The sequence below is a fragment of the Scardinius erythrophthalmus genome, assembly GCF_964197995.2.
Source record: "Scardinius erythrophthalmus genome assembly, chromosome: 6".
NCBI lineage: Eukaryota > Metazoa > Chordata > Actinopteri > Cypriniformes > Leuciscidae > Scardinius > Scardinius erythrophthalmus.
The window spans coordinates 8,844,891-8,872,414 of NC_138226.1; the positions used below are offsets into that span (position 1 = coordinate 8,844,891).

The 27,524-nt window shown below is 36.1% G+C and overlaps 1 protein-coding gene across 4 annotated transcripts in view; it reads left to right on the forward strand.

Moving 5' to 3' along the window:
• The first annotated feature begins 1,024 nt into the window (after positions 1-1,024).
• tfpia (tissue factor pathway inhibitor a) overlaps positions 1,025-27,524 on the forward strand; it is a 28,488-nt gene continuing 1,988 nt past the window's right edge. The window contains exons 1-6 of one of the 4 annotated variants that reach the window (XM_081368982.1): positions 1,025-1,910; positions 15,626-15,829; positions 20,944-21,114; positions 22,979-23,065; positions 23,346-23,414; positions 25,809-25,988. In XM_081368982.1, the coding sequence (XP_081225108.1) occupies positions 1,829-1,910; positions 15,626-15,829; positions 20,944-21,114; positions 22,979-23,065; positions 23,346-23,414; positions 25,809-25,988 (793 nt within the window). In that variant the 5' untranslated portion in view covers positions 1,025-1,828. Of the gene's footprint in view, positions 1,917-15,625; positions 15,830-20,943; positions 21,115-22,978; positions 23,066-23,345; positions 23,415-25,808; positions 25,989-27,524 lie in introns of all 4 variants that reach the window. The other 3 variants (XM_081368980.1, XM_081368981.1, XM_081368983.1) reach the window with 3 other exon arrangements.

The window sequence follows — 27,524 nt, forward strand, 5'->3', positions numbered from 1 at the left end:
AAATACATTGGCCCATACAATTCCATTAGAGTTCTTTAGGTGATTGTCTTTGGATATCACTGCAACATTTGCACCTATACTTTTAAAGGCATCTCGTTTCATTGTTAGATGATACGCAACTTTATCTGCCCTTGAAATGGAAAGATACTAACTCTCTAAAACCATTGTTGAAGTGGTTTGAGGATATTTAAGCCTTGATGGCCTTCATTTTTAAAAACTGAAATCATTGCTTTTGGACCTAGTGATGCCTGTGAAGCCCAGCATATGGATTTGGGCACTTTAAAACCAAATGTGAACACAGTTCACCCATACTGGCCTCCCTCCATTGGCCACCAGTTTATTTTAGGATTGATTTTAAGATTTTAGAGTCTGTGTTTCAAAATATCTCTCGGGTTTAATACAGCTGTATATGCTCCATCAAGAGCACTCAAGTCTGCCAACCATTTGCTTTTGGTCATTTCAAGAGTAAGGTCGAAGAGCAGGGGAGGCCGTATTATTGCGGTTGCTGCCCCGGAACTTTGGGATAATTTGCCCATATGAGGAAGTCCCAAACATATTAGAGCTATCATATGTTTTTACTTGTTTAATTGTGACCCTGTGTTGTAGGCCTACAACACTTTGGCAAACACCAGCTGATTTATTAAATGTGCTTTATAATTTAATTTTTTATTGTTTTAGTGTATATAAATGTCTAAGTTTCATTTAGGTTTAATACTTCCTCTAAATCTTAATTCCCCTAAGACGGAAACAGACCATCTATTCAAAAGGCCAAGCAAAAGCAGTGAGTCACTAAAGAATACAAATCCAGTTCCTGTAAGCTGAGTGTCATGGCCTCAGGGTTATCGCTATCATAGGTGTGGGGGGTTGACTTTGAATGACTCTTATGAGCTGATTCATTTTAGTTAATCAAAATCTAAGGCAGAACCAGTGAGGACTGATTCCTTAACAAATGACTCTTATGAACTTGTTCATTTGAGTGAGTCAAATCTTACAGCGCGACTAGTTCGATTCCCAAACGAATGTCTCTTTTGAGTCGGATATTTTCAAGTGGATCAAAACATACGACGTGACCTGGACGTGACCAGTGTAGTTCGATTCCCGAAAGAATGACTCTTAAGATCCGGCTCTTTTTAGAGAATACATTTTTTTTTTTATATCCGCAAGTTACATTATTGTTGATAATTTATTAATGAGTTATTAAATTATAATGACTCTAAATTAACCAAGAACTAACGGCTCACAACACTTGAATAAATTATTCTACATGAGAACTTAAAGATAGTCTATAGCCTAGGCTACACGTTCATTTAGCTGTAATCAGTATTTTTTATTAAAAACGTGAATAAATTACTATCACATTGTTTGTTTTTGTATATCCTATAGTTAGGAACAATTTGACTGCATATGCTTAAGAGTCATCAAAAAGTCTGTAAAATAACCTTTTGAATTATTTATATTAGGCTACTGTTATGATGTGTTATTTAGGCTATTCTGAACTCTAAAATGAATGTAGCAACAGACTACTGCGGGAAGTAAGCTAAATACAATAAGAAAGTGCATTTTTTTTCTTACAAATATTTTTTCTTCAAAAGTAGGCTACTAAAAGAATCGTAAATGGAACCGGAATAGTTAAAGGGAATCAGAATCATGAAATTCTTTAGAACAGTTTACCAGAACGAACGGTCACCCGGAAGTGGGTGATAATATCACCGCGCAGTCAATGAATACTTGGAGTAGTTGACTATTTGGAGCCACAAACTAAACTACAGCATAGCCTACTTACTAGTCCACATTTCTCTGAGCGCGTGTGACTGCCTCTCCTGCTGGAATGGCTCCATTACTGAGCTTGTCATGTAGACTGCTGCTTCTACTGCCTCTTATTGGAGTATGTTTGACGAGATTTGCAAGGGGTGAGTGTGAGTTATTATTTTATTTTTTCACGATTATAATTTCAAAGTTCATTTTCCCAAAGTTGGAGGGGAATATTCCGCTTTATGGAGCACTTATAGAAGTTCTACGAGCATTTTAAGAACAGAAGACCCAACTGTGCTATTATATTTGTCGATTTTAATACAATAATGATTCAAGTGTTATAGTTATAATGTATTTGCTGCCAGAACTTGTAACTTTACCCTCACACGACCATTAAGGAAATGAAAGTCAAATCACGCAATATTCACCTTTTAAAGTGTTTCTATAGACACAAAGCTGCTTTGAATCTAACGTGACATAGGCTATACAGTTTATATTTTAGATCACGGATTATAAAGATTGCAGGATTGCATACTAAGTGTACTAGGTTTCTTAAGGTGTCCCGCCATTGAGAGTTCAAGCGCTCTGGTGGCTCAAAACTTTCACCTCAACTTTGATGGTTAAATCCAAAATAATCTTGAGGATTTATTTTTGTCAACAATGGCTGTGTGTATTTACAACCACAATTTCTAAAGGAGATGAAACTCAAGGATTGAAAGGATTTGACATTAAAACGTGCATTTTGTGCCACTTTTGTTCTGTCTGCTGTGATAAACATGGGAGGATGACATTTTAACTTTTGGGAACTGGAATTTAATGTGTAACTTATTGGTAGGTGTATTTAATCCCTTCAATGCAAACAAAGGGTCAGTTGATGTCTTGTAGATTTGAATGGCTATGGTTTTTGTGCTATTGCAATTATGTAATGTTTGATTATTATAAGAGGAAATAGCTAAATGTAATTTTACATGTTCTTAGTTTAGTTTAAGTGTAGGAAATCTGATTAAAAAATAAAAGAACAAAATTAGTGCTTTAGATATAGGCTACTGTACTAGTGTATTCCTTGACTTTTTTAAATTGTTGACACCAACAAATATCATTAAATGCAAAGATTTCATCAATCAGTTCCTTTTCATGTCAGTCATTCAGACCAAAATCAGTGAGTCAGTGTTTAGCAAATACTGCCTCTTAATAAAAAAAAATGTATCAAAACTCGAAATAATTTTCAGTGGGCGTTTTATTTATAAGACATTTATTTCTTATTTTCTATAGGCTATAAGCACAGAGAATGCCATCCATTTATATTTCGTTTAAATCAGTGAACTAGTCTAAACAAGCATGGCTGTTATCTAAAAAAATAAAAAAAAGTATGTAAATAATACACAAGATATCATTGCACATCTGCTAGATAAGATGGATTCATTACAGGGAACTTTTTGCCCCCCATATTTATTTGAAATATCTTGGATATTTATTTATATATTTATTTTATATTTATTTTTTAATTTTGGACCCTGACTAAAATATATGAAATATAGATGAAGAATTGCATGTTTCAATATATGCAATTCTTAGATTTTAGGTAGAGAGACAATAGATGCCATTATGGTTGGTATATAACATCAGTAAAATGTGATTAATTTGTTTTGATCTAATATTTTCTTAGAGCCCACCCCTTGGTAGCTCTTTAATAATTTGCACATGGAAACCGCTTATGCCGAAGAAATGTTTTGTTCTTCTTGGCTGCGGTCCATGCATTGTGAACTTTTAGATCTGCTTAACTGCACCAATCAATATGCTGGCTCTCAATCCTCCATAAATCTCTTTAGCGTCTCTGGATGCTTGGAGGTCACAATCTCAACTCAACACTGTTGCTGTTATGATGAAAGGATTTGTTTTAATTAAATGATCTTTAAAAATAGATTGGTGTACGTATGGGTGGAATGAAATATGCATGCTGCAAAACTCGGGCATGTGCATATGGTAATGTTATAAAAATCTGCTTGCTTGACATTGCACTTGCTTCATGTTTGGGCAGATTTTACTTTGACTTGCTTTAAAGTGATGCTGCTTTCATTTGAAGCATACAGTGTGATTAAATATGGTTTAAGAAGCCCATATATAAACTTGATTGAGTACCAGAATAATATCCTAAGACAAAATGTAACCATGATTTATCCAAAACATGGCTAGTTACCAATACATAGTTGTTGTTTTTATTACTTTGGAAAAATTGGGATTATTGGTGATTTTGTTTTTATTTTTTTAATAGTACATACTGTATATATTTTTTATATATATATTTTCTCTTTTCCCCCTGTTGTCACCAGGCATAGTGCATAGAAATAGTAGTTCAATTTCCTTTGAAAGATTCTTCTGACACGTATGCTTTAGTCCTGAAAAATGTAGAAGGGAGAGTAAGAGATGTTCCTTTTCTGTGAATAATGGGGCTGTACTCTAGTATTGGCTGTGAAACTCACATAAAGAGACAACCAAATGCGACCTCCATTCTCAAGAATGGTGCGATGCAGAGATCAGGCTTCTGATATGGCTCGACAGTGTGTGAACCAGTGATTTATTAGTAACCGTCTCAATGAACAAACATGTAATGAATTCTCGTTATGCTAATGACATAACTGGCGCTGTTTTGAATATTAGCCTATATGACATAGGTTAGCCTAAGTGAATTAACACATTCTGACGGGTTTTGTATTTGTTTATATTTAAGAAACACTTTCAGCCTCACAGAGTTGTCTTTGGCTCTGTATATTTTTTGGAAATTAATTTTCATCATGAAATTTTACTGAACCCTGCAAAGCCATCCTAAGCTGCTAGACGCATAATCCTCGCTAATTTTTTTTTCTTTCTGGGTTAAATATACAGCTATTAGTCATGCCTCATTGAATGAGTCATTAGAGGAAGGCTTTTCTGAGCCGATAGCTCTATCTTTTTCCTGAGGTCTGACCCTTTTTCGAGACAAATGGTTTATTTCAGTGTTTTTTTGAGACTCTTCGCAGAATTGCAGAAAGCTCCTCCCTTAAGGGACTTTTGAATGGTCTGTAAGTGCCATGTCTGAAGTTCCAGTGAAACATCAGGAGAGGTCAGGGAGAAGCGTACTCTTTTGATTGGACAACGACAGAGACTGTAATTGCATCTGTCGTTGCTTACACATTTGCTCCAGATGAATCCATGCAAGACTGATGTCATTAAATATAGACTTACATGGTTAAAAAATCATTATACTCAAATGTGTTCATATGGGAGCTGTATTGCTCAAACAGTGTTCAAAGGCCAAGACATGTAGAGTAACCTTGTGCGGGTTGTAAAAAGCTGGATGAGATTAAAGGCGCCTGCACACTTGCACAGAATCTTTATGTCACAGAATCCTGTAAATACATTGATTTCAATAGTGTATCACAAGAGCGTAGAGGGAGAACGCAAGGGTTTTTACAAATGTGACAAATAGGCCTGCACGATATTATCGTCTCAGCATCGACATCGCAATGTGGGCATCCACGATAGTCACAACGCAGGATGTGCGATGTTAAGTTATAGAAATCGTACTGCTGAAACACTGCCAGCGGGACATTAAACAGGAAGTGTCTGTCCGAGCTCACAACAGGTTTTGCGTGGGAACGCAAATATCTTTGAGAGGGAACGCAATTATTATTTTTTTTAAATTCTCCCATCCCAGATTTTTGTCAATGTCCCTTTAGGGGCTCCGTAGTACTTGGCTGTTTAAATAAAAGGCAAGTTAAATTTATTTAGTCACATTATGATAAAGAAAAATGACATTTTTATTATCAAATCATTTGGGAGAGATTTAAGTCCATAGTGATGTGTGACCAGTGCTAGGTAGATTACTTGCAAATTGTAATCTGTTACTGAAAATTGTAGTTAGGAATGTAGTCATTACGCATTTTAGGTAATGTTTTCTGATTACCTTAGATTACTTTTGACCTCGTTCATCACTTAGTTTTGAATGGGATTATTGTGTATCATATATAAAAAGAAACCTGCACAGGGGCATTATGAGTTTATCAAAAGCTATGAAATATAAAATAAATGCTTTTTTTTAAGAAAAAATGTCAATGTGACCATTATCCAACACCAGAGAGCTGTGTTAAATGATTGAAAAATTAACTTCAAATCTCAGGAATCCCTGCATGAACAAACAATAATAAACATGAAAATAGCAATGACATTACACATTCAACATTTTCCAGGTTTTAAATATTTATGTACAGACTTTAGTCTAGATCAATAATTTGTGAAGGTCACTGCATGTTTCACAGCTATATATCAGCAGTGGTTAGTAATTTGCATAATTATTAATCTCATACAAGGTGTAACTGAGAGGTGCTTTTGTGCCCAAATTTAGAAGCGTCACAAGTTTATTTACATGACATTTACATGGCCATTTTAGATTGTGAATATAGTCAAAGCTAAACAATATGACACACAATAGGAAATTAATTTGGAAAGCAGAATTATAAAGAGTAAAAAGAAGATTCATCAGATTATGAATAATTTAATGCCATTGCATTGCATGAATAACATGTAATCATGTCATCTATAAAAAAGTAACTGTAATCTAATTATGAGCATTTTAAAACAATGTAATTATACAACATTTTTGGAATCTAATTACATAATCCTTATTCATATAATCAGTCACTACCCAGCACTGTGTACGACATATGTGCTTTGTTACTTTTAAGATTGGATGAAATTGTAATGGAGTAAAATGAGTAAACATATTTGGTTTTAACAGAACTCAAGTAAAGTACAGATTCCCCAAAATAATACTTAAGTAGCGACGTACTACTAAGAGTAAGTATTACTCAGATACTTTACACCGCTCTGCCATTAAAACATATTTAATAGGTCCTATTCAACAAATGCTTCCCTTGTGTGTAGGGGCCCTAAGACGTTAAGCGGTTCAGTGAGAATTATCATCAGGCCCACATGGAATTTGTGCCCACAAAACTCCACAGAAAGTTCAGTACATTTCCACAGAACTAAGTTCATCATGCATCCGGTTACTCACATGCCCACACTATATTGGGTTCATTTTGATAAAGAATTCAAAATAATGTTCCTTTAAAATCAGCACATAAAAAAAAAAAAAAAAAAAGTCTGCCGATTCTGTCTGGGCCTGCTCATCATGTATGCCATGTATCAAAATTTCCACAATGAGTCCTCGTGAGATGACATCATTGCTTTGCTTTCATTACAAACCAGCTCAGCAATAGGGTTGTGTCAAGGCACGTTCTGACATTGTTCTTTGTCTTCTTGGCTGATCATAAAGGAACTGTTTTATGATCACTTATCAAGACTAACTTATTGCAAATGCCCTCTGGGCTGTTTGTCACTCATAGCGATACACAGTAGCATGGTCGAGTAGCTTTAATGCTGAATGGGTTTTGCATGCAGAACACACAAGATTAATGTCAGAATCACTCGTGTGGGCTGTTCTAGCAATATTATCAACAAACCTTTGCCGTCATATCTTTTGTGTTTTTCTTGCACTGGATTATTAGACTTCTTTGTGGCAGGATACATTATTTTTTTACCCATGCCAAAGTCAGCTAATCACTGATTGAAAAATGATCGAAGGATGTTGCGTTTTAGTGCATTATGTCATCTCTTTAAAAGCATGTGTGTGAGTATATGTGTTAATGTCTGCCTACAGCCATCTGTATCAAATCTTAAAGAATATGAAAAAATATCCAAAGTTCCTTTAAGGCAAGTCAGTGAATTTGGCAGCTTTGTTAACAACACCCCCTGGCAGCTATTTTCTATCGCAATAGGCGTGCAAGTACAGGTCCTATCTACTTGAATGTGGAAAGACATAAATCTCAGAAGCTGTTGGTTAAGCTTATGCTTCATATTTCAAAACATGGTATCATATTTTACAAAATGGTATCATTTTGTTTTTTTATTTACCTAAAATAACACCAAATTATGTAGGTCGGTCCAGATAATGTGCATGCATGTTATTGAGCAATAAGACCAGCTAATACTTTACCAATAAGGCAATGTGGCATTTTAAATAAAGGGCATGACTTCCTTTCCTTAAATTATCATATTGTGATTTCCCCCATTAATTTATCTGTCCCCTTTTTAAAATGTCTGATATTGATTCCGAAATGCATGCTTTTATCATGCAACATCTTATTAGCCTTGCACATAAAAGTGCCTGAAGGCATGTCTCAATTCTTTCTTTGACTTAGTCAAACATTTTGTGCCCAAGAGTATCAACTCGTTTCATGACTCTGTTCCCATGGTGATACTTATTGTGTAGAAAACAGTCAAAAGGTCTCCCAGTTTGTCAAGACCTAGTTTGATCTGTTGCATTAACTTATTCGGATCAAAACTAGCACTGGTGGGCGATATGGCAAAATTTCAAATGGCTTTTAAAAATCTTCCCAAACATATCCATAGGTTGAACAAACAATGCGCTTAAATATCTTTGTATTTTTTTTGTATTTAGTATTTAAAGGGATACTCCACTTTTTTTGGAAATAGGCTCATTTTACAACTCCCCCAGAGTTAAACAGTTGAGTTTTACCGTTTTTGAATCCATTCAGCCGATCTCCGGTTCTGGCAGTACCACTTTTAGCATAGCTTAGCATACATCATTGAAGTGGACAAGACCATTAGCATTTCTCTCAAAAAAATGACCAAAGAGTTTCGATATTTTTCCTTTTTAAAACTTGACTCTTCTGTAGTTACATCGTGCACTAAGACCGACGGAAAATGTAAAGTTGCGATTTTTTAGGCTGATATGGCTAGGAACTATACTCTCATTCCTGCGTAATAATCAAGAAACTTTACTGCCGTACAATGAGTGCAGCAGGCGTAATGATATGACGCAGCGCCTGAAAATAGGCTACCTTCCGTCAACATAACCAACGTGACAGCCTGCTTGCACAGGGAGTGTTGGAAGTTACCGAGCTGGGGACTATTTTCAGGCTCTGCATCATATCATTACGCCTGCTGCACTCATGGTACTGCAGTAAAGTTTCTTGATTATTACGCAGGAATGAGAGTATAGTTCCTAGCCATATCAGCCTAAAAAAATCGCAACTTTACATTTTCCTTCGGTCTTAGTACACAATGTAAAGTACAGAAGAGTCAAGTTTTAAATAGGAAAAATATTGAAACTCTTTGGTCATTTTTTTGAGAGAAATGCTAATGGTCTTGTCCACTTCAATGATGTATGCTAAGCTATGCTAAAAGTGGTACCGCCAGAACCGGAGATCGGCTGAATGGATTCAAAAACGGTAAAACTCAACTGTTTAACTCTGGGGGAGTTGTAAAATGAGCCTATTTCCAAAAAAAGTGGAGTATCCCTTTAACATGAGGCCTCTAAACATCCAGAAGCCATGCATGTATTCCTGCCTGGCACATTTACATCAACAGCCTTGTGGTGGTTAATCAGTGCTCTCATTTTCACATTTTCTGTGTTGTGTACAGACTTACTGCAGAGACAGAGAGAAACCAGATAAGCCTTTTACTTTAGGCGGTTAACTAGCTGTACAGCATACCATGCAATGCTGTTGGATATCTTTCCCTCTGCAGCCTTATGTTTTACGAATGTCTACACCAGGTGTCCCATATGGTCGAGCAGACCGGTGGCCACACACTCATTTAAAGAGCCAGAATCCTCTCATGCAGTCAGTTGCAGACCTGACAATAATTAATGGGGTGTACGGGATTATTTGCTTCAGCGAGCCCTGAACTGCAGACCTCAGATAATTGCACGAGGTGACAGCGAGGCGGATTTTCTGTCCCACAAGAGTTTCATGGGATCCGACACGGCATGGTTTACTAGGTCACTCATTGTTGTTATCTCTGAACGGTAGTAGAATAAACAAGTTCGGACCTATCTGGGATTTTAAGGTGTTGCAAATATAACCAAAGGATTTTGGAGACAAAGACGATCTGCAATGTCACTGGCAAACAGGCCGAAACGTGGATCAAGTCAGGACACCTGACAACAGCAAAGTGAAAAAAGTCAAAGCTAGGTTACAAGTCAGTGCAAAAGATAACCAAATCAAAACACCCATATCGTTTTTCTTTTTTTCCATGTTAAAATGCTTTAATCCCACTTTAAACGTACAGTATGGGATTTTTTCTCCACTAGGGGTCGCTAACCTCTTTACAATAACAAAGGCGTAGTTTGATGACGCAACACATGCTAAGAATTATGGATGTTGTCGTCAACGTCAAGCCGGCCGATCTAATAATGTTTATGGTTGACTGAATACATCGATGCTTTTATCATGACTGTGATATGAAGCAGTTCGGGATTGCTAAGAGACAGCTATCAGCTCCACACGCGACGAGAGCTCCCGCGGATATAAAAGGAAGATGGACATTTCATTCTACCGAACTACACGCAAGTGCAGAATTACTACTCACAGGTCAGTTTATTAGACAAATTAAACTTGTGAGGTAACGCAGCGTTGTTTCACCTGGTCTAACGTTACACTAGCACACTAAACTGCATTTGAATGTGTTGAAAAGTATGTGTTAGTTTGTCTGTATGAGACTAACTTAGCAGTAAGCTAGATCAACATTAGAATAACATACAGATCATATTCTAACATTTTATCATTGTTGAACTAACGTTATATAACATTGATTAGTTTTATGTAAATGTGCTCACCTGTTTAATAAAGTACATGTAGAAGCGGTCGAAGTCTCGGACGTGGAGCTCTCGTTTATATACTGTCTATGGGAGCTCTCGGCATCTCGAAAACACCGCGCTGATATTGATTCTCGTTTTAGTTCTCCTTTTTTATCCAAAGTCTGCTTGCCATGGTCCGTAATGTTTGAACAAAACAACAACAGCGTGCAAATAGACATTGCGAACTCCACAGATGTCTGCGTCTGTCGCTTTGGTTAATCAGAGGGCTCTGCTCATAGCTCTGGTTACCATGGCACCATAGGCGGAAACCAGGGACAACGCGGATATGACGCCATTGACTGCGACATAACGGAAATAAAGACACGGTCCGTGTCTTGGAATTAAAATATTAATTTCTCTGGATTTAGAAGTTAATTGGAACTGTCGGGATAATGTAAATACACAACTTTAAAAAATATATAACATATATATAGTGATTTTTTTATATTTTTAAAGCAAAAAAAATACATATTGTGCCTTTAACTTACAGAGACAAGTAAGTAAATTATTTAAAATGATCATTTCCAGCTCAACCTGTGGTGCACAAAAGGGCTTCTGGAAACCAGTTAGAACTCAGTCATTATTGTTGCAGTTCAGTTCAGTGACAGAAATTACACATTTAATCTTAAAGGGATACTCCACCGTCTTTTCATATTAAAATATGTTATTCCCTTAACTAAGACGAGTTGATACATACCTCTCTCGTCTCAGTGCGTGCACTCAATCGCTCTGGCGCGCGGCGAAACTTTGTTCACTCAGTTCATTCAATACGGGCCAAGCAGAGAAGCTACCAAACACCTCCACGTTTTCCCTATTTAAACACAGTTACTCGCGTAGTGTAACTCGACCTAGGATGGTGACACAAAACAAAACGTTGCGCTTTTCTAAGCGTGTAAAATGGATAACTATATTGTATGGCGGAATACCATAGCAAGTGCTTATGAGCACTTCGACTTGGCGGAGTAATATCTTCACTCGTGAAAAATCCTCTCACCGGCCCCCGCTCCCTCTGGTGAAGATATTACTCCGCCAAGACGAAGTGCTTACAAGCACTTGCTATGGTATTCCGCCATACAATATAGTTATCCATTTTACACGCTTAGAAAAGCGCAACGTTTTGTTTTGTGTCACCGTCCTAGGTCGAGTTACACTACGCGAGTAACTGTGTTTAAATAGGGAAAACGTGGAGGTGTTTGGTAGCTTCTCTGCTTGGCCCGTATTGAATGAACTGAGTGAACAAAGTTTCGCCGCGCGCCAGAGCGATTGAGTGCACGCACTGAGACGAGAGAGGTATGTATCAACTCGTCTTTTTTAAAGGGAATAACATAGTTTAATATGAAAAGACGGTGGAGTATCCCTTTAACTGAGCAAGAGTTTGATTGTTGTGCAAGGTTGTGTTGTAATATTTATCAAGAAAACCAGACAACACCCAAGAAATCTCTTATGCTCACTAAGGCTGCGTTTATCTGATTAAAAAAAAAAAAAACCTGTAAAAATTGGAATATTGTGAAATATTTATCACAACTTAAAACATCGGTTTTCTATTTTGATATATTTTAAAATAATTTGCTGCAAGAAACATTTATTATTATCAATGTTGAAAACAGTTGTATAGAATTGATACCTTTTTTCAGAAATTCATTGATAAATAGAAACTTCAAAAGAACAGCACTTATTTAAAAAAAATAAAATAATAATTGTAACAATATAATTAACTTCACTGTCACGCACTGTGGCCTAAAGATTTCATGACATGAGCAATCACATTTTTCTTGATCTTTTGACATACAGTATAAGTAAAACATTCTGGAAATTTCAAAGCTTAAAACGTCCTCCTCATTAAAAACAAAGTAATTATTGAACCAAGATCCAAAAACGGCTCGTTTGGATATTGTGGGATTTGTGACATTTTGACGGATCTGTGAAATGCATTTGAATATGACTGCATCTAGAGCAAGACACAAATAGACAAATAGTTTCACAACATCGCACCATATGCTCATATGACAAATGGAAGAGTAAAGGAATGTTTGCTTGTTTAAAGTCACCATTAAATCAAAATTGTAGTAGTAAATCAGTGTTTTTTTTTTTTTTTTTTGTAAATTATTTATCTATGCGCATATTTTTTTTTTATTCATGTGCCCTAGTAATCTTCAATCAAATGGAGCATTTGCAGATTGTTTTGTAAATGATGAACAGTGTAATGGAGAGTTGGCAAAGAAACTTTTGTTTAAAGATGAAGCAGCTAACTCTACTGGATCTGACATCAGCTGCAGTACATCGCAAACCATTAGTAAACAATTTCATAATGCTTTGTCTGTAAATGACAGTTTTAATGTTAATGTTCTTACTCATGTGCAATAGTGAGGGGGCACTAATACTTTTTCATATGCACATTTTCATATTTCATATGACGTTAGCCAATAATAACAGTAATTAAAAAAATAAATAAATCCATGTCATGCCCCCTTTAAACATTTGTTAAATGCACTTCAGTTTGGTGACACCTAAATTACACAATTGGACCTTTTAAAGAGCAACAGTTTGATTTTGTGAAAGGCCATGTTGCTACAGTATTTATCACGGGAACCAGACTGCCTTGCCTTTCCTTTTCCTTACAGTTTGACCTTACACCAAATTAACAAGCACAAGTTCTTGATTTAGTTCCATTTTATTAAAGACAAAATCAACAGAATTTTGTAACTTGATGTCAAATATCTATATAATGTATATTCACTGTAGAAGGATGGCCATTTGGTTTCCTGTGTGTTAGTGAGTGTTGCCACCTGATTGACTGTTCCCTTAGACTTTGGACTCTATTTGCTGACTAAATCAGAAGCATGACTCAGACTGTTAAAATCATATCCTCTGGCTATGAAACCACTCTTTCTTTGACTATAGTGTCTAACACACATCTGTACCAGTGCTATTTTTCTGACAAATCAGAGATGAGGAAAGTATTATTATGTCACATAAAGGAAAAGGGTCTGAATTTAAAACTGACTCACTGGTTACTTATTTACAAATGACAAATACCTTGCCACTCATCCTCATAGTGGCATTGCATTACTGTAGATACGCTGCTGACGGTATTATTAATCACTGCGTTGTTGCAAAGGTAACTAACAGCAAACCCTGAGCAAACATGACACGTTGACACCTGTAAACAGATATTTACATGCATTGTGCTTTTCTTCAGACCGAGAGTTCCTGAATGTTTTACTCTTTTCAGATACTGACCGATGTGCTGAATTCCAGCTTGTGATAAAATCAACACACCTCTTTCAAACAGGCATAAAAACAAGAAAGGGCCGAGTCTCAACATGGGGCAACCTGCCCAAGCTCAGCATTGGCAATGAGTTTGGCAAAGAACCAGTTTAGGTTGTTCTGACCACTATCCAAATTGAGGTGTGTTGAGGCTGAAGCCAAGCAGAACAGACAATTCATGCTGGCCTAAAAAAGCAGCTGGCGGTTGAAAATGTAACAGCCAGCCATATTTTTTACCATTATTAACATAACTTTTGGGGGGAATTCTGCAGGGCCAGCTATTGTTTTGAATAAAGCTCTTTATGATACACTGGAATGCATGTTTAATTGGTACATTTAAAAAGTTAAATTGTAAAGGACCTATACAACCTTGTTGTCTTAAAAAGTTGTTGTATCAATGGAAATGGACAAAAAAAAAAAAAAAAAACAGGTCCTCTGGAATTCTGGCTTACATCATTGATGTAATTATCTTGTTCAGCATTTCTTACCATTTTTTCATAATGGTTTATGATAAGATAAAATGTATATATAAAAAGTAATAATAACATAATAAATAATAAATAGTTTCTCAAGCTGTGCTGGACATTTTACATTTTTCTGATAAAAAAAGGTATTTTATTAAGAAAAAAAATATATTTTTGATCTCAGTATTTAGTAGCTCCTAGGAAATAAAAATCATAAATGAAATCTATTTCTAGACTTAACTTGCATCTCTTGCTTCTCTTTTTTCCTCCACTTGAGTAAAAAAGTCTCTTGTCTCAACTGTGCTCAGATTTAGCAAAACCCCAAATTCTGTGAAAAGTCTTCAAAGATTAAATCACTATGTTTTTTAAAAGACATTAATACTTTTATTCCGCAATGATGCCATAAATTGTTCAAAAAGTGGCAGTAACAAAACATTGATTAACAAAATATTAAGTAAGTGACAGTTACATAAGAATTCTGTTTCAAATAAACACTGTCCTTTTCAACTTTCTATTCATCAAAGAATCCTGAAAAAAAAAAAATAATAGTAATAATAACATTTTCCACAAAAAATATTAAGCAGCACAACTGTTTACAACATTGATACTGAAGACCCATCATATCAGTGAAAACTCATGTGAGCACTTTCTATGAGTGGCTTAGTGTTTTCTTCTTCGTCTGCATTAGATAATAATGCTAATAAGAAAATTGATGCCTTTATGTTCTACAATGGCAAACCCATCACGCAATGGGGGTGTGTTTCCTGCTTTTGTGCAGGCAAGAATTTTATCCAGAGCCTGTGGAATACCTCAGCAGAACTCTCTCCAACCCGAGGGCAGGGTTTTAAGAGCAGTGGAGAGATGAACATCAGGATGTGACAGGATAAGTAATCCAGCCGCCCGCAGGATGTTGTCACTCAAGTCCAAGACCATCTGTTACTTTAGTTTGTGCACTTTGGATTCAGTCCTTGTTGTGTGAACAGGAAGGACCACTGAGTTCACTTTACACAGCACGCTCTCTTAGAACACACTAATATGGTTGGTTCTTGGGAGGGATTAAGAACCTATTTCTGGGATTAAAATATATATTTTTTTTATTTAAACCGTCCAAATTTATATTCAAGAAAGAGTGCTTTATCATCCTCGTTGGCTTGAGAGTGGAATGGTGTAGGAGGTTCATCCTGATTTACCCAAGCGTTAAACACCAAGGGCAAAGCTGTGATATCCCTAAAAATCTAAAGACTTTCATGTCAATGAGATCTCTTTAAGCAAGGGTGCCGACTCTATTAAAAGTAGGTGTATGGTTACTTTCCAATGCCAGAAAGCTCTTTTACCCCATACAAAGCCTTAGGAGAAAGATTATAGATGGCTTAAATTTAGCACGCAGAGTTTTGTAAATTATGTACCAAGCAAATTATAACTTCTGGCTTCCTTCCACCCTCAGCAGATGGAGTGAGGTCTGAACTCCACATATTCCATCACTCGTGCGCCCTGAAGAAAGACGAAGGGCCGTGCAGGGCAGTGAAGGAGAGGTTCTACTTCGACATTGACACAGGTCGCTGTGAGCCCTTTGAATATGGAGGCTGTCAAGGCAATGCAAACAATTTCGAGACCCTGCAGGAGTGCCAGGATATGTGTCATGTGGAAGGTAAGGCAATCTTCACCTAACTTTTCAATGACAAACAACCATTCAAATCAATACAAATGTCAATGTTTTTTTTTTCTCTAGGAAATGGCAAAAAAATAACCTTTTCAGAATCGATGCATATTTCAGAATGTGTTAGTCTATTTCATTTTTGCTCTGTAAATTGGATGAACTGACCCAGACTCATGTGTCATGACAGTATTCCACACACCTATGCAATAAACAGCATTCCAGATAAGCGTATATTGGGTTAAGTAAAAGCACATATTACTAATATAGCAATAAGTTAAGAGAGGCTGTGCAATATTGTGAGTGAGTCAAAGATAAAGAGCAATGCTCAGCATAGTATATAGTCACAATATAGTACAGCTTTGAGGGTTTTATTGCTTTTATGAAACACCTACTACAGAAAAATATTAAGGAAAGGCATTATTTTGAATACCTTAATCCATTAACTCAATATACAATAGTACCAAAAGTCTTAAAGTACTTCTGTTTTGCATTTTTTCGGTTACACTTTATTTGATGTTTTTTACATTTACAAGTACCGAGTAATATTAATTAACAACATGTACTTACTATAGGGTTAAGGTTAGGAATAGGATTGAGTTTGGGGTTAGTTGAATGTAATTATGCATAATTTACTGTTATTATTACAGTAAGTACTTATAACATGTAACAAGGACACTGTAAAATACAGTGTTACCCATTTTTCTAACAGTGCTGTGACTGTTAACTAAAAATATTATATTATATTATTTTAAATATTAAATGATTGAATGCCTCGGAAACTAATTGAAATAAGTTTACATACTAAAATGACTAAAACTATATTAAATAAAAATGTATTAAAGCTATACAGACATAACAAATCTAATGAAAATGACAAAAGCACATATAATTACTAAAATATTAACTAAAATTAAAACTGAAAGTATAATAAAAATAAAAGCTAAATACTATAGTAGTATATACAGTACATACTACTAAAATGTAATCTTTTTTGCTATCAGCATAACAACTTGACTGAAAAGATGATTTAATATGAATTTCAGAATTTCATTGTTTTTTCCTTACAAATATTTTCTTTATAGTAAATTTATATGAAAAAAATGAAGCGTTGTTATCAGCTTTATGGACCCCAGTGCAATCCCTGACATGTAACAATAACAGTATGTTAGTCTATGGGTGCAGCACAGTCATGTGGGTGTTGCATGTCATATCTGTACTTTACTACATCTGGAATGCTGTATTGACCAATCAGCATCCAAAACCTGAACTATTCACGTTATAATATAACAGGCATTCCACCACAACATACACTTTTATGGGAACAGTGAAGAGTTCACCATGAGGGAGTCATTCCCAACGACTCATTAACATCCCATAAAAAAACAATAATGTAATGCATTGGTGCGGTGCTGCAATTATGGTTTAGTATAGAAGTGTCATGATTATTACTTGAACTATTATTTTGTAGAGGGCATGACAGATGCTTAAAAAATACTGAGACTTAAACCACGAGAAAAGCAGTTGTTTTGTTCAGAACAAATGCTTTCAAACAAAGACATTGTGTATGTCACACATATATGTGTATGTTGGGAAACCATACATGGAGTAATGCGTTTTTGTAGTGCTTCAAAGCAGTGCTTTGATGAATACAAATCATTCTAATGCAAGGAAAAGCAAACAAACCAAATATCAAATTACGTTTCATCTTCAATATTGGCATTAAATTAGTATATAAAGGCAGAAATGAAGATTACTCGAGAACAAAGAGTCTAGTTCATGGCAACAAGCCAAGGCTGAGATGAGGGAGGTACCATTTAAACAATCGGATTATTTCTGCTAGAATAATAAAGAATTCTTGGTGCTTTTCCAATTAAAAAGAGGACAAATGTGCGGTTCACAGTAAAGCCAAGCCACATTGGATTATTTAAAGCACTTTGGTTGGTTGGGTGAGTCATATCTCATTACGCTTTCCACTTGGGGTCATTGTGAATTGGACGGGCCCCTGCAACGTTGCCTCCTGTGAGAGATCATCGTAATAATCAGCACAAAACAGACTCTGTCATGTGACTACTAAATGAGCCTCAGTCCCATCACAGAGTGGGGAAAACAGAAACTTTGCAGCTGATTTGGACAAACACCTCCAAGGACACGATCACTCGTAAATGCCTGGGAAGGATTGCCAAAGATCCCCCATAGAAGCAGAAGAGGAAATTGACTGCTGTGTTTGGATTAATTTCTCCTGCTCTCTTCACCACATGCTCCTGTTTATTTTCAGCTCTGCCAAGTCAGTTTCTAATTTCCGTGGCCACCAAACTTGCTTTTCCTGGTAATAGGGAGAACATTTTAACCCTTCTAACATAACATCTGGTCTTCAGTGAACCAAAGAGGATTAATGTCACACTCTTCATGGTCGAAGCTCTGATGTTAGCAGCACCATCACAAACTCTTCTTTACACTTTCAGAAATAAAGGTTCCGAAAAGGTGGTTTTCCAGCGATGCCGTAGAAGAACCATTTTTGGTTCTCCAAAGAACTTTTCAGTGAAAGTTCTTAAAAGAACCATTTTATTTTCTTAGTGTTATGAATGGTTTAATAATCTAAAGAACCTTTATCCACTATAAAGAACCTTTTGGAATGGAAAGGTGCCATGATGTTAAAGGTTTTCATAGAGCCATTGATGCCAATAAAGAACCTTTATTTTTAAGAGTGTATATATCTAACCATAACACTAAAAATCTCCTCTTCCTTTCCCTTTTCTCTGCTTTTCTGCATTTTAACTCCTCTTGCTTGTGATGCTCCTTATTTGCAAGTCGCTTTGGATAAAAGCATCTTCTAAATAAAAAGGGAACAATTAAATGAGTCCACACTGTTTGCATTTAAGCTCTTCTCACTTTTTAAATTTCGGATTCAAAGAGAATCGCTGAGTATATGGAACCAACATCAAATAATAAACCACTGTGAAAAATTTGATGAATGTCTCCATCTAGTGAATCAAATCATCAATGCTCTTTAAAGTGTGGCTTGTTTTTTCTTTTGTATTTCAAGTATGAGACAAAGAAAGAGACATACGAGGAGAGAAAGATCATTTTCTGAATGTTTTTCCTCTGAGACTGATCCAGTATCATTACACATTTCTTTTGAAAAATAAAGTGTGTAATTTCTGTAAATGGTTGAGCTTGAGCCAAGGAGGTCTATTATGCCTTCCATAGCATTTATATTCATCTCAATGATAGTTGGTTAGCTGGTGCAGAACCTACTTGCAATTACCTGTCTTGCTGACATCTTTGTTAATGTGCACTCAGTTGAACATACTACACATAAGTCCTGTCCTTGTGAGTAAATGACACACACAGTGAGAGACACTGGCATCAATACAGTCTCCTTTCCTAAATAGCACCCAAGAGGCTGCTCAGGAGAACAGCAGTTTTGAATTATTCATTTTGATAAGTGTTTTAGATGCAGCCCATCTGCACTTCTCTGTGCTAGAATATTGACTATGACTATTTAAAATTGCATAATCCATTTGTAGCATTAATATTCAGTTACCTTCATTCAGTTTGTTAAGTGTCCTTATGAATGTGAACTTTTGATTAATGCTGTATGTGAGTGGTAATTTGCAAAGCTTAATTAGCATTCCTCCACCGCTCTCGGTTAGGACGACTGTCTGGGACGTAGAGTATCAGAACACAGTCAGTATCTAATACAGTGAGTTTAGCTGCTGACTGATGAATTCTCCCAACACAACACAGTGTAGAAACTGCATAAGGTGTATGTATGTTACTTGTTATTTAGCTTGCAAGTTTTATCTACAGAAACTTGCAGTATTTAACTGACTGGGATAATCCACCATTTGACCATCTTGGCAACACAGTAATCGTGCAAATAAAATCTTACAACAACAACAATAGTATCTTAAAGGGATAGTTTACCTAAAAATGTATTTTGTCATTTTTTACATTATTTACTCACTAATGTTTCAAACATATAGACTTTCTTCTATAGAACACGAATGTGTGTGTGTGTTTTTCCCCTGACCATAATCACATTTTAACCACTTTCAAGCAGTAGGTAACACTGCAATTAACATTGAATTATATCCAAAAGCAGCAACCGGCTTCAATCTGTATGGTCACTATGTGATGTTTATGATTAGGTTTGTGCAACTCATCGTTGCTTGTAAATTCGATCTATCCGAAAGAAGAGAGAACAACAAAATACCCTGACGATTTCTCCCAGTTGATTGGATTAAAGCTGCCTTTCTCATGATGAACTGCCACTTAAGTGAATTATTTTAATTAGCAGCAGCCATAAATAAATTCTGCATTACAGGGCAAAAACGTGGCAGGAAATTAAGTGATTCTTTTAATCTGTTGAACTTTGGAATCCAGCCATTAATTTATCAACAGGGTATGTGTGCTAGATGGAGAAAAAATATATCAATCACCCCATGCCTCCAGCCTGTCTGTGGCTTATGGCCATGGGATCTGTTAAGGCAACAGTCAAACTGCTTCTGATGAAAGCCGCTGCTTTAATAATCAATTCCAATATTTGTCTAGATTAATCATGAAACACTCAACACTCTATATTATGCCATAGTTTCTCTATGTTGTGCTAATTTCTCATTGTAAAATCCATCTTGCTTAAAAAAGATGGGAAAATTAATGCTATTTTTTTTTTCTTTAAAATGTTTAGTGCAGGCAGTTTCTCACACTTTTAACTATTTTGAAAGTGCTGTAAGCGATTATCCAGAGCTGTGAAATTAAAGCTAGCAAACAGGGACAAATATTAATTTCAATGAAGAGGCCATGAAAAATCAGGCACTGGTAAAATAGCAACTGTAATATAATGAAGTGTTTACAATTTCTATTTTGCTTGCAAAAATAATTCTTTTGTCAATGCATGGCTTTTTGCAGCCAGAAAGTGTTGTTATTACAACTCGTGTTTATCAGTCACAGAGACTGCTGTGATAATTTCTCATGATATTTTATGTGGTATTCCAAAGAAGAAAAAAAATAAATAAATAAATAACATTTTCTAAGACTGAAGTTGATGAAAAGGAGCACATGATTTATGGCTGTCCCATCTTTTTGCTGTCGTTCTTTTTTAGAGGACAAGAGTCCATGTCATCTGGAGGATGAGCCGGGGCCATGCAGAGGACTGGTGCCTCGCTATTTTTTTGATTTCAAGAGCCAAGAATGCAAACGATTCTATTATGGTGGCTGCTTTGGGAATGCCAACAACTTCAAGACCATAAAAGAATGCCATGAGAGATGTCAACGTATGTACCAGCAACAAAACATTTCTCTTCTCTGCAATTTTCAGTAATAACATATTGCTTTTGTACAAGCCCTGTAATTAAAGTCATCTGCATGACAAAGATTACAGCCCTTTAGTATTCTAACCTTCATTTTATAGAACAATTTGCACTTTTAAATTAGACTCAAATCCAGCTTGTTGCTTTCTATTTTTAGCAGTGATTTCAACAGTTAAATTTACTGTTGAAAATGTTATCTTTAGGAATTCAATTGTCCTTGAAGGATACATACTGTTAAAAACTACAGTATATTAGACCAGACAGCAAACAAACAGCTTGTGTGTCAGAGCAGCACAGCACTGTATCTTATTTCACTTGTGAACAGGGCGTTTACACAGATGTCTTAAAGGGGCAGGAGCTTGTTTATAGTCAGAAAAGGTGGGAAAACAATTGGCAAACAAAAAACCCTTTAATAAAACGATAAGGCGGCCAAAGGGCGGATGCAATAAATGTTTATTTGTTTAGATGACTGTTCCACATACATAAATAGCTTATTTAAAGCCTTCAAAATGCACGAACATGCAATACAAGATTCGATGTCTCTTTATGATAGCTGAAGTGAGGCAAAATAATGCTTCATGAAAAAAAGCAGATGAATGATGCTCACTCTAACTCTCTCTCCTCCCCCATCATGAGTGTATACACCCCCTACTGCTGATTGGCTACAAGTGTGTTGTGATGTTTGGTCTAATCCACTTTCAACAGCGCTTCAAAGAAATCGCATTCTGCACCTTTAATCTCTAGGTGTCCTAAATGTCGTAAAACACTTCACTACTTTCCTCATGTTGAAAAACACTGAACAAAATTAAAAGTCATGTGAAGAGAATGCAAAGGATGTTTACAGAGAGATCTTACATAGAATTTAAGTTCTAAAAGAAGTGTGCAAATAATGATTATACTTTCTCAAATGAAATTGTGCCAAGAGCTGAACAATTAGTTGTTTATAAGCATATATGTTTAAATATAGAAGCACTAAACCTGGATAAACAGACAGGCAGGAAACATATTAAAGGGTTAGTTCACCCAAAAATTTAAATTCTGTCATTAATTATTCACCCTAATGTTGTTCCAAACCTGTAAGACTTTCCTTAGCGATTTCTGTCTCACCATTGACAGCTACGCAACTACCACTTTGACACTTCAAAAAGTTCATAAAGAGATTGTAAAACTAATCCTTAGTCCACATTTTCTAAGGAGACTTGATCGCTTTATATGATGAACAGATTGAATTTAGGCTTTTATTCACATATAAACATTGATCAGCGAACATAAACAGTAGCTCAAACGAACATGCATGACGTGCAAAAATGAACCTCATTGGTTCTTGTGGAAGCTCAAACGTGTTGTGTAACACATGAGAATGAACCTCATCGGTTCTTGCATGTCAAGCATGTCATGCTTGAGCTTTCATTTACCATAACTGATGTGTGAGTTTATTAATGTTTATATGTGAATAAAAGCCTAAATTCAATCTGTTCATAAAGTGATCGAGTCTCTTCAGAAAATTTGGACTGAACCGCTCAATTCATATGGATTCGTTTTACGATCTGTTTATGAACTTTTTGAAGCGTCAAAATGGTAGTTGCGTAGCTGTCGATTGAGAGACAGAAATCGCTCAGATTTTATTAAAAATATCTTCATTTGTGTTTCGAAGATGAAAGAAAGTAGTAAAGGTTTAGAACGACATGAGGTTGAGTAAATGATGACAGAATTTTCATTTTTGGGTGAACTATCCCTTTAATGGTGCGTGTTTGTGCAACCTGAGAAAGACTCCTCTGTAACAAAAGGACATCAAATGAGATGTTTTCACTTTGTTTCCTCCTTTTAGCTGGCTCAAACGACATGGAAAAAATTTCTCCATTAAAACCAGAGGAAGAGGAAGCAAAACCCAGGACAGAACCTCTCACTAAACATGGTGAGATGAGACACAACCTGCTTGTTTATAATGTCAGAAAACCTTTTTATTTATACTGTATATTACAATGATCTGTATTTAAAGATTTATTAAAAGTCATTTTTAGTACCTTTTAGGCACTTTATTGTTTTGTAGAAATACCATTGATACATTTACTTACATTTAGTCATTTAATCATTTAGCAGATGCTTTTACCCAAAGCGACTTACAAATGAGAACAATATAACCTTTTATATAAATCTTTTTTTTTGTGATTCACTAAGTATTTGGTTATTTTTAGAGTATTCTCCTTTGGATGCATCCCATTTGCCATTGCAAAAAGTGTCCCAACCAGCTGTTCAGGAAGCAGGTGAGAATCACACACACACACATTAGCTGTGGATGTGAAAGCAGAGGGTTCTAGACAGCTGTGTTTTCATGTCAGACAGTCTGTTTGAGTCCGGAGGGCAGCGTAGCAGCCATTTTTTCTGCCTCCTTCTGCTTATTTTGACAGTTAAGAGCTGCTCTCTGCTCCTCAGCTCCAGGGCTCATGACATCTCAGTCTGGCACAGAGATAGCACACACTGAGACACATAAAAATCACAGTCAAATATGTCATATTTATAATACTAATCCTAATATTAATATTTATTTCAGTTTCTGTAATAGTAACATTTGCATGGTTACAACGTGTTGATGGTAGCTATTCATTCTACTCCACATTTGCCTCTTTAATCACAGCAGTTAATGAAGTATATTAAGTGAATTAAGAAAAACCACCGTGTCTGTTTTACTAATTTATTATTTGCAATTTACTTTTTGAGTTAGAAGTTACTGCTAATTAATTACAGTAATTGATTATATGGGTTAAAAGATGACTCACCCTGCGCCCCAATGTGCATACTATCCATCCTAAATAGTATGTGAGATTAGAATAAGTGTGTCCCAAAGCATAGTATGTTGAAAAGAGTATGCCAGAAGTCCCCGGATGGTCTACTTTTCCAGTAGATTTTTGAAGTGTGGATCCATGCACACTCTAAAGGCTAATATTGCCCACAGCCCATTGCACTTTGTAAGAGGATTTGGTTCAGAACTACAATTCTACAAACAAATAAAAAGTGTTAAAAAACTACAAACTTGGCATGTTGGATGTGCGCCACTCACGGTTAAGTAGAGAGGTTTAGATAAAGGGTTAGGGTGACTAATAATCAACATTTAACCTGATAAAAATATTTATTTAATGTTATAATGTTATATTTCATCTGGAACAACAATGGGAACTTTTATAAAGATCTGTTTGGCTTTTAACTTTTAAATGCATCATATTGCAAAAATATGAGGAGAGTTCTCCGCATGAAAGACCCATGACTGCAGATCAACATGCCACTGCATTTCTCCCCAATATGGTAGGAAATTAAATGAATGAAATGTGGAGATGTTAACTGTGACAAAATGATTGACAGACCAGTTTATGTGACAGGATGCACGCAGCCACGTGACAGAGCTTTCTGTTAAAGACACAATTGTATGACGTGATAGTACAGTATGTCCCAAAGCTGGTGTACTTTTCTGCTACACACTGAAAAGTGTGTACTTTTTCTTCACAAAAAGAGTACATACATTTAGGGTGTAGAATAAGTAGGCTAATTGGGACGCAGCATTAGATGTGGCGCCATTGAAGGATGATGCTTAGATTTTACTGCCATCTAGTGGATCATGTATATCAACTCAAATAAAGTTTAATGTCATTCCCGCTAGAATAAATACAGGAAGTAGTACACTTACGTTTAAACATTTATCATTATGTTATAAAATAATAACTTTAAATTAGTCATTAAATAATGTAATAATATAATATAAAATAACATTGATGTAACAACTTGGATCATATTTTAAACAACATCAATATCCTCTACGGTGGAACAAAACAAAAAATAAGATACAATAGAGATCAGATGTGAGGTTTACTTATAGTATGCACAATAGTGTACATTGCAAATAATACAGTTAATGTAATTGGTCCTTGGCTGCAAAGGGACATGAACATTTTTAGTATTGCTCCTCTGTACAGTGACCTTAAGCTTGGGAAAGGTGCTTTATAAACAAAGCATTATTATTATCATTATCATTATTATTATTATTAAAAGTGGATAGTTAATTGTTCAATAGACCTTATTCAGAGCAGCGCCATGACAGGTATGAAAGCGAGGCTGTGAGCGATAGACTTCATCCGCTGTAAACTGCTGTATAAAGCTCCTAGATAACTTATACTTTTCCACAGCTCATGTTGTCTGGAGTTTTTTGTTTACTGAAACTTCTTGGAAAAATAGTTTTTGCAGTGTTTCGTCAGCAGAACACTCCAAAGACGCATTAAATAACAGTACAACCCATGAAGAGATGGAAGTCTATCCCTCACAGCCTCGCTTTCATTCCCGTTAAAAATCAAAGATGCCGCTGCTGTGAAAAAGGTCTGTTGTGTAGAAGTAGCAGAAGTGCAGTGCAATGTATAATAATAATTCATTAAAGTGCCCTTATTATGCTATTCTATGCTATCTCCTACATGGTTTACATGCATTCAAGGTAAAAAATCGATTTTTTTTGTCTCATAATATAGATTGCAGCATCACCTCTTTTCTCACAGTGTCTGAAACAGTTTGATAAAGGATCCGGTCTCTTTCTAAACCCCTCCTTTCCGAGAGTCTAATCTGCTCTGATTGGTCAGTCTGTTGTGATTGGTCTAAATGCTATTGTTATTGCATTTCAGAGTTCAGTCCCCCAGAAATCTGCATGAGTCCAGTTGATCGGGGCGATTGCGACGGCTCTGAGAGGAGATACGTGTACAACCCCAGGACTGGGAGATGCCAGGCTTTTCGCTACACTGGCTGTGGAGGCAACAAAAACAACTTTGTCCACAAGAGACACTGCATGAAGATGTGCACGAAAGGTGTGTTTACTGCAGACCTTGATTTTGTTTTTTTGTTTTTTGAGGGTTTAAAAGTGCTGTAAGCGATTTTTGAAAAACGCTGTTGAAAAGAGGATCGGACCGAGAACCAAAACACACTTGTAGCCAATCAGCAGTAAGGGGCGTATACACTCATGATGTGTATCATGATGTGTATGAGAGAGAGAGAGTTCAGTGCACAAGACAGAGATTAGCAGACTGAGGAAAAATACAAGGGGAATATAAGTTTAAAAAGAAGGGTTACGATCAGGCAAGAGGTAGGATCCGCATAAATATGGGAAGCTTTCCAGCACTGGAGAGACCTTAAGGATGCCTGAAAACGGATGCCGAGGTTGCTTTATTTCTTCTCGACACATGAGTAACGTTGGTTTTGCTGTGTTTCTCAGAACTAAGATATGCTGTCTTTTGCTTGAATATACTCGTTTGCCATCTTCGCTTGGTTTTTCATTTGCATTATTATTATTATGAGCCTGAAACGTGTAAACATCCTTCCCTGCCTGTTTTTAGCATTGGCTCCCAAAGTGTGTCTGAAAAGTGAGATAACATACATTCTAATATACGTTTTTTTTTTTGTTTTGTTTTTTATAGTGATTGATATAACCCTTGGTATAACATATAACCCACTTGGACTGTCGTGTTATGTAGGGAGCTGTTCATGAAAACAGTGTTTATTTTTTGGGATGGAATGGATGACTTTGCAGAGGAGTAGAAGAGCACTTTTACTTACTGATGACATCATACCCTCGGGTGGCAGGCACAGCAGACTTCGCCGTAGTCGTTGCCTGTGTTGCATAGCGCGTACGCAGGGCTGGACTGGGACAAAAAATCGGCCCGGGCATTTTGGCCCAGACCGGCCCACTATATGATCATAAACACCACCCATCTTTGCACGCCCTTAATTATATGCATACCAACTCCTATTCATTAAAACCACTAATGCCATGTAATGAGTGAGTATAGGAACGAGTCAGAGTTAACAGATGAAATAAGTAAAATTTTGACATTTATTAATACAGTTGAACTATACAACACAGTGATGAATCCTGAAACAAGCTATAAGCTGCATTGGCATAGCAATAAAAGTGTTTTCACAGGATTTTTGTTAAAACTAGGGTGGTGGGACCTCGGTCCTTCTAGGGGGGTTCGGGGGCATGGCCCCCCGTGAGAAAATTTTGTGCATTTTAATGTTAAATTCATCAATCTGGTGCACTTTGAGGGTTCAAAATTAAAAGCTCCAACCCATATTCAGTGTGCAAATTAAACAAAGAAAAATTCAAACCTCTTTTAGTTACAGTGTCTATTTACATTACACCTAGGCTACTAATAATAGTTATAATATTAATATTGACAATGACAGTAATAGCCATATTTTGTAAAACAAATGCACTAAAAAATAAAGGAAACTTTCATAATTAGTGTTGTACCAATTTCTATACTTGAAAGAGTATGATCTTTGCACATGATCTTTTATTTTGACGCAAACTGCATCAAGCTTTTATTTTGGCGGAAAACATGGTT